This window comes from Pseudopodoces humilis, chromosome 10, assembly GCF_049639895.1.
Source record: "Pseudopodoces humilis isolate 2021_Gansu_Grassland_sample_001 chromosome 10, ASM4963989v1, whole genome shotgun sequence".
NCBI lineage: Eukaryota > Metazoa > Chordata > Aves > Passeriformes > Paridae > Pseudopodoces > Pseudopodoces humilis.
The window spans coordinates 15,385,311-15,398,604 of record NC_142209.1 but is presented as its reverse complement, the minus strand read 5'-3'; the positions used below and the strand labels follow the sequence as shown (position 1 = coordinate 15,398,604).

Genomic DNA, 13,294 nt, shown 5'->3' with positions numbered 1-13,294 from the left:
TTTCTGCATTAAGATGCTGGGACTGTGAAAGGATGCAAACACTGCTGTTAGGACCAGCTTTCTTAATCTGGATAAAGACTTTCTAAATATTCTGAGTAGCATTTCTACTTTGCACTGTAATAAAACTACTAAATGTATTTTTAGTGTTGCAAAAACATAAATATATCATAGAGTAATTATAATAAAATGTTTTTAAAATATATAGTTATTTAATAGTTGACTTATTGCTAGTAAAGAGCTTGGCAATGATGAAATCCTTCTTCCAATATTATCAGTGTAAATGGTAGTTATTAGTATTAGTCTGCTTATTATTTATTTTTAAGTTTCTAAAGTGTTAGAAAGTTTCAGCAAGTCCATTGAGTAGCTAAATTCACCCCAAATGTAGTCCATTTAGATACTTGCATTACAAAATCTTATTGCTTTAATTATATCAGATCATTTGCTTTCCATTCACAGAGCAGCTGGATGATGTATCAGCTTTTTGACCAACTTCCTTTGGCTAAGAAATGTGATGCATTTTATTATGGGTGTGCCTTTATTTGTGTTTTTTCATTCTTCTTTTTTGCAGCATAAGCCATGCAGAAATGAATGTCATCTTGCATTTTATATATGGAGCTATTTTGGACTTCCCAGAAGAAGTTGATGTTGGGTATATGTCAAAATTTATTATTTTTTAATTTTAGCTTGTGCTTGTTTGCTTGTTCTATATTTCCTCAGTTAAAAGTCAAAAGAAAAGCTCCAAGAATAAAGCTGTTGAAGAAATCTTATTTATTTGACAGCTACTGGAAAAGGTGTGCCAGCTGGTTTTGGAATACTCTTATGAGGAGAGTGAAAAACACGATGATGTTTTATACCAAAACAATTTCCAATTTGCCTGTACATTCCTTTTAGTTTTCAGAATAATACGTACAATGTGTGATAGTATATAAAAGTTAATATTTTTTATTTATTTTTGAATAATCACTCATGATGAGAAGGCTAAGTAGTTAGTCTTAGATCCATGAAAGATGATATATAGAAACCAATGTAAATGTTGGCATTTTCTTCTGGGACAGTTTTTCATCACAGTTTTATACATAATCCTGTATTAGTGAAATAAATTCTGAAATTTGTGACTTATTCTCTGAAACCATTTATATATTAGGTGATGAACTCTGCCACTAAACATTAAAATGCTGCAGTTTCCTCAAAAATATGGAATTATTCATAATCTGTCTCAATATCAATGTTAAGCTAATGAATTGATACAGAAAATAAAATTATAGTATTGATTATTATATAAAATAATTAATAGTTTGCTCACTCTGCTTTTTAAGAATGTCATCTACAACATTTTATGTAATCTTTTGGGAAAAAAACTACAAAATTCGAGAACTCCACTGGCACAAATATTTTTTTCATTTGCTATCCTTAAAATAAACTGAGAGTCTTCTGAACAGTTTCTCAGCTAGTGACTGAGGCTTGTTTTTATACAGGCTGAACTCAGTGGCTGGGAGATTATTATTAAGTCAATATATATTTCTGTATTGAAGATTATTCCTTGGCAAGTGTCACACTTGGTTACGTGTCTTTATGCAGTAAGTTCTGACTGAACCAAGAGGTGAAGTTAGCATGTAAATTGTCCTGTAAGGAAAATGCATATATCACAAGGATTTTTTGATTCTGTTGCTACTGCCTTCTCTTTAGTCGCATGTTGGGCATTGCAGACATGTATGGGCTGGATGGACTAAAAGAAGTGGCTATCTACATTTTGAAAAGAGATTACTGCAATTTTTTCCAAAAGGTACGTCACTTCTCATGCTGCTTTGTGAGCTATAGAGCCTGAGAATTTCAAATCTACTACTTAGCACTAAATCAGAGTGACAGTGTCAGTGTATGTAAGAACTAGTGATCAAGGTGTTGGCTGCAGTCAACAGTCCCTGTTCTCAGGTGTGAATCTGGTATAGATGGTGGGAGTAAGGCCTGTGATACCATCCACCTATTTATAGACACTGGAAACCCCAGCTGATGAAAAGCAGTTCCACATGATTAATGTATTAAATGATACTGAGTATAGTTTAATATGTGTTATTGTAAATGTAACTGTTCCTGGTGGACATGTGGAAATGCTATGTATTTGTGTATCTTGTTTCATGGGCATATGTTTAGGGAAAAGTCTGTTCAATTAAAATTGGTTTAAAAACAAATATCTGCTTAGAGTTCAGCATTTTCATGCATTAAGCTCATGAGGCTGAATCCTGTGTTACTGACCTATGGAAATAGATGACTGCATAAAGACAAACAAACTTAAATACCATGGCAGCTGACATTACTTCTGAATCTTTGAACTGAAGATTTTGTACTTCTGTATGGTTTCTGTAAATCAAAATGTACAATAATTGTGATAATTTTCTAACAACTCTAGCCTGTTCCCGGCAAACAGCAACCTGTGCTAGAATGCCTGGCTATTGCTCATTCATTGGGAGTGGAAAACCTATATGCTGCTTGCATGAAGTAAGTAAAATAAAATATAATTGTTTTAAATTTATCTGCTTTCTGTTGAAATTATTTCATTTTGCAAGGTAGGGTTTATTTTGGCATAAGAAATGTTTACATTTTAAGCATTTTTTCAATACTTTAGAGGTATCACATGCTAACAAGTGAAGGTAGAACATTTTTTATCTTCGTTACTTAAGAATGGCTCTCTTTTCTACAGATGGGTAGGAAAACATTTTGCAAGATGCTTTTCAGAGAAAAGCTTTGCCAATTTACCTACTGAACTTCAGAACAATTGTCTTGTTATGTTGATTAACTCTTTGGTAAGTAGTGTGCTTTGTATAAAAATAGAGCAATATGATTTTTTTCCTTATTTAGCTGTACAATGTAATTTAAGAGATAATAAATACAGATTAAAATACTCAAATCTGTAGTACATTTATACTATGCAAAAGTTACAATTAAAATAATTTTTAAAACTATTTTGATGTGAAATGTCATTGTTATGCTTCATGACACACAGTCTAGTAATCATCACATCCAAGTCCACCATTAATTATAGAAAATACATTTATGAAACACAACAACAGTGACATCATAATGCAACATTAGGGAAGTGTTCAAGGCCAGATTGGATGGGGCTCTGAGAAACCTGGTCTATTGGAAAGTGTCCTTGCCTACAGCAGGGAGGCTGGGATTAGAGGACTTGTAAGGTCCCTTTCAACCCAGGCCATCCTATGATTCTCTGATAATGTATTTGGATAGTGAGGAACAGGAAATCACTGTATCAATTTCTGTGTTACGTAATGGCACACATCATTTGTGATTGCATTTTCATCTTTACCTGTATTCTAATTTGGGAAAAATTACTTCTTTTTTTCAGATCTCAGGTGGTCACTGGCTATCAGGGATCACAAGCTATTTGTTTACAGGCAGGCTGACTTTACAGAAATAAAGTAGCAGTATAGTATTCATTCCTTTTACTTCTCAGATAACAGTACTACATTGGTCCCCCCCAAAGCTCAGCTTTCATCTTTTATGGTACTTACTTTCATTGTTCCAATTTAGACCTGCATAAATTTAAGTATTTTCTAATTGTATTTCTGTATAAAACTATGCTTAGAGCTGATTTAAGGCAACTGATTTGAACTAGACCTGTTAACAGAAATTTGGTCAAGTACTCAGCCTGTAAATAAACTGAATTGTAACAGATACATGAAAAGTATGTAGAAATAAAAATAAATCTGTAGAGCTGCTGCCAAACATGGCTATGTATGTAGCTGTAAAGTGGGTTGTCACAGACAAAATGTAATCTAACTAGCTCAGGTAACATTCACAGCATGATTTTGGTTTTAGACAACTCAATATGTGACATCTCATATATCTCATTCTGAAGTCCTTGTCCCCGTGTCTTGTGTTACTGTGTTACCCAAACTAAACAGCTCCAGTGTGGCCATGCACACTGTCAAACATAGGCCTGGTTCAAGAGTTGCACTCTTGAATGGTTCTGGCCAAGAACTACCCCATGCTGAAAGGACTGTGAAGCCTTCTTGGGGCTGCTGCAACTGCGTATTAAGGTGAAAGCCTGAAAAATGTCAGATTTCAGACCTATGTGCCTTTAGGTTGGATATTAGGTAAAAGTTCTTCCCCCAGAGGCTGGTTGGGCACTCAACAGGCTCCCCAGGGCAATGGTCACAGCACCAGCCTAACAGAGGTCAAGAAGTTTTGACAATGCTTTCAAGCACATGGGGTAACTCCTGGGGTGTCCTGTGCAGGGCCAGGAGTTGGACTCAGTGATCTGTGAGGGTACCTTCCAGCTCAGCTGTGATTCTGTGATCAAGAGAAGCTTGAGAATATTCACAGTTATAAAACCTGAACAGTTCCACCACAATGCATGTGTTCTTAGAATATACACTTAGCAGTGTGTATCATACATTGGATAAAATTTGAGAAGTTTTAAGTGACATTTCCAGGTATAGATCAGTTCATTCTGAGCTACAGCTGTTCACAGTTAACACACCACCCACCTCCAACTCCAGACTACCCTCAGGTGTGTGTACTGTAGCCATGAGCACATGTAGACACATATTCTAGGTTCTTCTTTAGGCCCTTGTGCAACATTATTGGGAAGTTGAAAGGTAAAAGTTAAGGCCTTCCTTCCCCTCTGCTTATTCTAGTGTATAAAGATGCTGTGGTTAGTTTGTGTTGAAATACATGTGCTATTTTGCCAGCATTTGCAGAACAGTCGTGGCACTGTGGTACTTGGTACTGCCCCAGGTGTGTACCTAGCTTCTCTGGAAGGTTTTTGCAATTCGGACTAAAGTGGGTTTTAGTTCCCAATTTAATTTTTAAAATTAATGTTGGTGTGTCGATGCAAGATTCACTGGTATTTTATGGACTGAAGTCTTGAAAGCGTCTAGAGTTACAAAATTAAACAATAAAGTATTAGCCTCTTGTGCCCAGAGAATGGTTCTGGTGAGCATTCATTTCAGCATTTAAGATATCCACTCTAAAAACCTGTGGAATTCTCAGGGGAGTTTTTCACACTGCAGAAATGCTTTAAGCCTGCTTGAGGGATGGAGAAAAGGTCTGACATTGATTTTGCAGGGGCTCCTGTATGATTTACAGTTCTTTTACTCTGCTGCTAGAGTTTTCTGCTGTAAAACTTTTAACAGTTTACACCCAGTTAAACAGTATAACTCTGCTGATCCTTTCATTACTGATGCTGGAATTGTGAAACCTAGTTAATGTGACAGCCCTTTAGAGAAAAAAAAAAGATGCAAAGAAAAGGAGATTGTTGATGGGAAAATCCCTGGGAAACCACAGTGATGAACACAGAAACATTAAAATGGAAGTGCCATTTAAAGCACTGTCCAGGTGCTTTATGTGTGCCTATCCCTTATGTCTCCACTTCATGCAAGAAAATTACTGCGTTTTTAGATAAGTAAAATGGACTCCATTTTAAAGTGGTCAGGGAAAAAGTACAGTAAGAGAGGTAAAATTCAGTTAGAACCTCTTTTACAAAGTGCTGATTTAATTAGAAGTCAATGAAGGCATTTTATATTTCACTGAAAGTGTCTAATGGGAGTGAATGCTTATTGCCTTGTGAGCAGGGGTTGAATTCAAGACAATTCAAAAAGCTTGTAATTGAGTCTAGCGGGAGCAAAATCAAACCCTAAGCATATATGTAATTTTTAATTTACATTACCTGCAGAGAAGCAAACTGAGTTTTCCCAGAGATGAGTAAAATAACTTAAAATATATTTTAACAATGGCTGGTCAGATTTTATATTTTAACTATAATATGCACAAAGGAGGTACTCACTGCTTTCTGACTCACATAAGACAAACATGATTGTGATCTGAATTTGCAGTAGGGGTTTTTGTGTCAAATATTTATCTGAATTGTTGCTTTTTCAAGTGTTACTGCATAATTTATCAGTGTCCTGCTAGGTCACATTGAATAGAGCTTTCAGGCTATTCTAATGTGGATAACCATAAATTCCAAGTTCTTTTCAAGTGATGTGTTAGCCAGTAGAAGTTGCCCTCAGGTACAGTGCTGATGCAATGCATGAAAGAACCAAAGACACAGCCCAGGATAATAAATATTAGTAAATCTGTTTGCATGTTTGAAATGTAACTAGAAACATAACAGTTACTTTTCTTTGAGAAACTTTAGACAACAAAGAGGGCAAGTTCAGTTAAAACTCCATCTGGGAAGACAAATATTTGATGTCTGACTCCTTTACATAAAGCAAAAGGATTCATAATTACAGAGAAGTTTTCTCTGTATCCTGAATGCTAGGCCACCTACACTCACCTAAAACCTCAACTTAGCAGTTTTATTTAAGAGTTTATTACATCTTTCAATGACCTATGATCTTTTTCTCTATTCAGCTTCTCCAGCTAACATTTGCCTTATTTTCTTCAGGACTGCAGTATGTAGTGACGCAGTCAAAAAAACTTAATAAAAGCTATTAAAAACTTCCCTAACTTCAGGCAAAACTGAACTAATAGAGATTTCTTTTTCTGCTTTAGTTTCAAAGGCATGTATAATATTAAGAATTATAAACCCCAAAATTTATTTAAATAAGGGAAATAATGACGTGATTGGATCCCTGTGTAAAAGCTCAGTAATGGAACAGATGCTATTTTACAATCAGCAATTCTTTAGGTAATTGCCTGGCAACAGGCTAATTTCTGTTTCTGTTTCAAGAACCACAAGAATGCTGCTTTCCGTTTGATGGAGAGTGACCGGCTGATCAATAGCCTTCCCCGAGTGAAATGGACAGAGGCAGCTGTGGCCTTGGCATCACGGCTACATGAGGAATGTGTAACCTTTATTGTTGCAAACTTCCTACACCTAGTACAAAGTGAAGGCTTCTCTGTTTTGTTGCAGGTAAAAGTTGCCCTCAAGTTCTTAAATGCTTCCAAATAAATTGAATTGTATCACATTTTGTAAAGTTCAGGTTGCTGAATTACCAAAATAGTCACAACTTTTGCTTTGAAGTCACTTCTATGGAAAATTAAAATGGAAACTCAGGCAGCACTAAGTATTTTGGGGGGTGGGTTTTTCCAGGTTAGTTTTAAAGCATGTAACTGCTTTGATACACAGGGCAAATACTGCATTCGGGTTATGCGCTTCAGTTAAGCAAAAGTTCCAATTGATTTAGTGGGGTGGTTTCTGTGTTGCAAAAAGCATAGATACAAGCTTTGAAAAAGCTTTCAGGCCCCTGGAATAACAGCACAGATTTACAAATTCATGGGTATGAGCAGTGTACTCAAACCTCTGCTGATCTACGTTGTGAGTTGCGATTGTGGCAATGCTGCAGGTTCTGGTGAGAACTTACCAAGTCATCAAGCCAGTTCATTTCCCCCTTGAAAGACGTTCTTTAATATGTACAGAGAAGTGAAAAAAATTAAGAGGGAAATTTTAAAACAATTTGCCTTTGGATCCCGGGTTGCATGGGGCTGTAAATTCATCACGGTGTCCTTGTCCCTAAAATTTCTGTTAATGAGTGAGGCCTCAGGCTAATTTGCTAGAGGCCTGGAGAGGGGTGGGGTTATGGAATGGATACAAAAGAAGATGCTCAGCTTTGGAATACCCCCTGCACAGCTTGATAGGAGATCCTCTCTGCTCAGTAATGCTTTTGCATACAAAGTACATGCCTTTTGTTTTAAACGACTGCCTTTTGTTGTTTCTTCAGGCACAGGCAATGAGCAGCAAACCTGACCTTCTAGAACTAATTTTCAATGCAATTGAAAAAAGCATTAATAATGAAAATAGCTGCTTTCTTCTTGTAGCAGTGGATATGTTGTTGGAGTCTGCAAATGTGAAGGAGATGGTAGGTTCTTCATTATGCAGTGTTTGTAGAAAAACTGTTCTGGTACAGTTCCGTGTCATGGTTCAAATCAGATGATATGGTGTGCGCTCAGATGGCTCGGTCATGCAACTTGGGTCATACAGGAAAGCATCTGCATAAATCCAAGGTCTTTTTGGAAGTACAGAAAACATAGGCATTTGTTTACTTTAAAGAGAAACCCCATCCTGGCAACCAAAAAAGTCCTGTGTATTACTGAAAATGTAAGTCCTATGGGCAACCCTGCCCTACTGATCTTTACTATTACTTTAAATTTGTGATAAGAGAAAAACTTAGCAAAATGTTGCATTACCTAAAACTTACAGGGGAAGAGAGCTTGTTCTCTTCCTCCCTAAATATTTCCTCCACATTTTGTGAAGGTCATAGGTACATTTGCTTTTGTTTAAAACTGTCCTCTAAAGGACTGACACTTAATCCAGTGTGTGCTTTTTGGATTGGGTGGAGGCATCAGGCTCCATGTGTGTAACATACCATGTATATTCACACAATCTAAATAATAACATTTAAGCTGTGGTTTACTAATTTTGGGAACAATTCATAAACAGTATGACAAAGAATTAAAAGAAAATGAAACATTAATTACTGCAATCTGGTGCTGCTATGAATTTACTTGGTCAAAGCAATGAAAATTTAATCAAATACATTATTTTTCCCTGGAGTATTTGACCTTGTTGTGACACAGCTGACAGTGAAGAGCTATTATGGGGTTCATTTTAAAAAAAAATAAATAAAAGGAAAATAAGAGCAACAAGAGCAATGTAGTGTTTACTAGTGCTGTAATTTGTAGGTTTTAAACTATAGAAAAAATCACTTTGGTGGGCAATAATCCTTCAAAAACAGCATCTCCATTTACCAGACCGTTATAAAATATAAGTGATGACATCATTGATCTAGCTTAGAGAGTAAGTAGATTCTGAAAGGAATAATGACTGGTTGCTATGACAATATGCCCCTCGCCAGCTGCTGATTTGTTACTTGAACACAGGGTTTTACGTGCAAGATCCAGGCGCTGCGTGATAAGCTCTGGGTCTTCCTGGTTCAGTCTTTTTATGCTGTTCGTCACACAGAAGGCTGGAAGCTGATGAGGCCAGACCATCAACAGAAAATACAAGCAGGTATGTCTGGCATCAAATGGCATTAGACTTATTAAGCAATCTGTTAAGTGTATACAATGTAGATGGAATTGTGGAGCCTGATACAAATTAAAGCAAAATATGTGCTGCTTTGTGTTTTGAAGTGGTGTTTTAGCATAGAAACATGATGGCATGCTTAGCTAGTTTCAAACATAGGAATCAGTAAGTCATTTTCTGTGAAGAGTCCTCCTTGCTTTTCTTTTTAGGAGTATATATGATAGAAACCCCCACTACCACCATCATGTAGATGGATTCTGTTCTTATTTACAGCTACTCTAAATTACTGAAAAACTGCAGTAGGATTAAAAACCTGATCTGTCTCATTTTTAAGGAGATAAGAGCTGTGGATGAATTAAATTTGCACAAAGCAGATTATCCGTTGCATGAATTCCATTTCTGTCCTTTATCGTTTTCTCCATGATGTATAAATATCGCTCGTCTCTTGCATAATGCTCATCCTGTGCACCGTGAGCAAATGCAGATAGCCAGGCTCCCCGGCTGCTTGGCATTGTGATCTTGTGTGTGCTGCTGCAGAGAGCCCCTAAGGAGCTGCATGGTGTGCTCTCAACATTTTAACAGACAGCACTTCCAACAAAAAGGAGTTTTTGTTCTGAATGCTGCTTTGTTTTGAAGTACACGAGTATTCTGAGGATGTGGAACTGATGATGGAGTTCAGGTTATGGTGTAATATTAGCTTTGACAGTACAGCATTGTAAAAGAAAAGAATGTTAAATACTTCTCTGAATTCAAATCACTTTTGAGTCAAAGGAGATGTGAACATTTTTATATCCTTTTCGTTAAAGACATTAGTAGCAAGGATATAATAGTTATAAAAATATTTATGCCTAGAGGTGGATGAAAATTTTATTTTACAATTACATGCTGAAAGATGCAGTGACAGTCTTTCTAAGCATGATTTAGGGATGTAGTCAAATAATATCTCATACTACTCTGTAAAACAGCGATAGGATTTCTTCTTGGTTATAAAATCCTTCAGAAGCGGAGGAGTTGGCTTTAGAAAAAAGGGTGGGTTGTTCTGATTTGGGGTGGTTTACTTCTAAGATGATCGTGTCTATTGTGAATGATGTTTTGGCTACTTTACACTAGTGCTTTCAATAGAAAAAAATATTTAAAAATCAAGGTGTGTCTTAATTTTCCAAACACCATCTTGCCAAAAATTGCTTTCCTTTTAGGTTAAATTCTGACTGAAGTTGCATACATTTTATATATGAAAAGACTGAAATGTTTGCATGAATTATCTGGTTTTAATTACAGGCAAAGCGATTGTGTACAATATTGGTAGACAAATTTTAATCGTCAGGTGAAATATGTCTAGAATAACTTAGATCAACTTTCATCTTAAAGATTTCTGGTGGAGGCTTTCCTCCTAGAAATTTAGCCTATATAGATTTAGAAGACTATAATAGATGAGAAAAAATGCCAAAATAAGAGGGACGATATTGTGTTTTTTTCATTTACAACCTGTCTTGTGTTTTCTTAGGCACAAGTTTATAAGGATTTTGTCTTAATATATTGGTATGTATTAATATGCAGAGTCACTGCTAGAAAAAGGATTAGATCCCTGGGGTGCCATTTTCAGCCTACCTTTTGTGTGATTTTTAGAAACCTGTATGAAAATTATTTTTATCTTTAGTATCTTTAGTAAGAATTCAGCAGAATTTTTGTATTATACATACAAAAAATGTTTCCATGTATAGTACCTTAGAACATGAGGCACTGAATGCCTAAATTTTTTATATATTTTTTGCAAAACCTTTTTTTCCAGATGAAGTATGAATGCTGGCATAAATGAAACCAATTGATTCTGAGTCTGTACAGTGTCTATAAATATCCCTTTTGTATTCTACAAGCGAAATTGATTTAAAAGCTTTGTTGAAAACTGCTTTCCTCCCAGAGCACATCAGATAAAAAAAAAGGCATTCACTGCCTGAAAACTCCACATGACAATCACAGGGATAATTCTCATGACATTATGCTGCATGCTATCTAAAGAGGCACTATGACCTTAGTGTGTACATTTAGGTATTTCGGCTTTGCCAATTTTGAAAACTAATATCATTTATTTTAATGTAATTAACCTTTGCTTTATATAGTATAAATAAATACCTTATAATTAACAATACATTTAAAAGCCATTAGTACTCTAAATTTGAAGGCATCTTTTGGAAATTTTGTACACTTTCAAAGGTCTCAGTGCACTCCTAGCATTAAATGAATTGAGGTTTGATAAACAAAAGTCTTACTATGGACATGGGGAAACAGAAGAGTTAAGTAACTTGCTTATGGCCATGTGATGTCATTACAGATCCCACAATTTTTGTTCCAAACATAAAACCATGTATTTCCACTTAGCATTTGCCATGTCACCAAAATTAGCCTTTCTAGAGTAAATTGGGACCCAAAGAAGTGCTTTCTGATTTCACATGATGTTAACTGAGTAGGCTGGCTTGATTTCTGTCCCCCTTCTTTCCTGCCAAACAGTGAAGAAACTGCTTGTTCCTTTTACAGCTGCATTTGACAAGGGTGATGACCGAAGACTTGGCAAAAAACCTGTGTTCACCAGTTCTCAGGTAAACATTTATATCCAAACATTTAAAACATTCATATAATTGCAAACAAAACTATTTTCATGATTTGTTTTCAATAATACTTATTTTCCCTATTGCTTAATGGAACTTGGTTTTGAAAAATCTGTATTTTCTTGTAAACTGTTTCTGCAGAATCAGTAATGTTGACTACTGGAATCATCTTAGGACTCAGACTGTGTTCTGCGACATTTTCAAACAGATAAGCTTAAATAAAAGGCAGGAATTTGTGTTCTGAACCTCACATTCCTCTCTTGCTACATAATGAAACTCATCTGTTTCCCAGAGCAAATGGTTTGCTACTGAGCTAATGAATCTCTGCTGTTATTACAAGCCACCACAACACTGAGTCTGTTACACACCCTGCTCTGAAAGATATTTATTTGTGCCCTCAACAACTCTTCTATTGAAAATCACACTCAAAAGTATGTTATTAATTGGTAAAAAACCAGCATGGGTTTCACATGATTTGAGTCTTGCATACATTGCAATGACACTGGTATCAGAAAGATTCCCTTTTATGCACTTAATTCTCCATGTCTGAGTTCTTCTTCACCTGAGAGAATCAATATTGGTATTTCTGTGTGGATATGGTTAAAAACATGATGTGTTGTAAAATAATTTTTGGCTTTATGTTTGTAATAAAGCATAGTCTTTACTCCTTTTTGGAAAATATGCACATATAACTCAAAAAAAATTTCTTACTTAAGCAGACACTAATAATATAAATACATAAATATTACAGAGTAATTTGTCCAAAGTAAAAGTGAAACTCAGATATTTCTGTCTCCTCTACATAGAGCAATACTTTAATATTCTCGAAAGCCAGCAAACTGAGCTAACATATGTGTGTGTGTGTGTGTATGAATATACATATATATATATATATAAAAATTTATTTCAATGTTGAATACTGTTGGTTTAAATTCATGTACTACTTTAACAGTAGATGTGTTTCTGAAATTACATATTATGGATAGTTTAGTGTTACAAATGTTTTGTTTGGGGTTTTTTCTGATGCCATTTTTTTTTCCTAGCTAAATAAAATTACTACTGCATCTGTTGGTATAAGGAATACTTCCTGGGCAGAACACAGCAAGAAAGATTGCTGGGGAGATTCTTCCACTAATCAGGATAAAATGAAATCTGATGGATTAGGAGCATCTGGACACGCATCCACCAATAGAAACACTGTTAATAAGACTTCAAAGCATGAGGATGTAAAGGGGAAAGATGGCAAAAAATTAGTTTCCAAGATTACGAAGGATTCCAAACCTGGGGAAAAAGCTGCTTTGCCAAAGGCTAGAGCTGTTATAAAGACAAAAATAGAAAATAATGGAAATGTGAAGGCTGAAAGCATGCTTACCAAGCAAGATATAGAAAAGACATCATCTGGAAGTGGGCAAAAAAATTCAGGAAGCAGCAAAGGACTAAAGAATCATGAAGGAAAAATTGCAGGTGCCAGACCTAAAGTACTGACAGTAACGTCAAGCATGCAGAACAAAACAAAGCCACTGAAAAAAACCACAGGGAAGGAATCTCCCTCCTTGGTAACTGTGGCAGCAACTTCGAGCAAGTCAGCAAATTCAATCCTGGATATCCAGACTGCAGGTGAACAGACAGAGGAACCTAAAGAGGATAAATCAGTAGAGGAAGGGAAAAAACAGACTGGTAATTTTTTTATAATTCTTTCTTTAAA

General features: G+C 35.7%; 1 protein-coding gene across 2 annotated transcripts in view; it reads left to right on the top strand.

Annotated features, from left to right (window-relative positions):
* The window catches only part of BTBD8 (BTB domain containing 8), a 41,493-nt gene that overhangs the window by 14,558 nt on the left and 13,641 nt on the right, over positions 1–13,294 (top strand). For both annotated transcript variants that reach the window (XM_014250584.2, XM_088060241.1), the window contains 9 exons: positions 569–649; positions 1,687–1,783; positions 2,405–2,493; positions 2,696–2,798; positions 6,692–6,874; positions 7,683–7,820; positions 8,842–8,971; positions 11,519–11,580; positions 12,633–13,266. In XM_014250584.2, the coding sequence (XP_014106059.2) occupies positions 569–649; positions 1,687–1,783; positions 2,405–2,493; positions 2,696–2,798; positions 6,692–6,874; positions 7,683–7,820; positions 8,842–8,971; positions 11,519–11,580; positions 12,633–13,266 (1,517 nt within the window). The remainder of the gene's footprint in view (positions 1–568; positions 650–1,686; positions 1,784–2,404; positions 2,494–2,695; positions 2,799–6,691; positions 6,875–7,682; positions 7,821–8,841; positions 8,972–11,518; positions 11,581–12,632; positions 13,267–13,294) is intronic.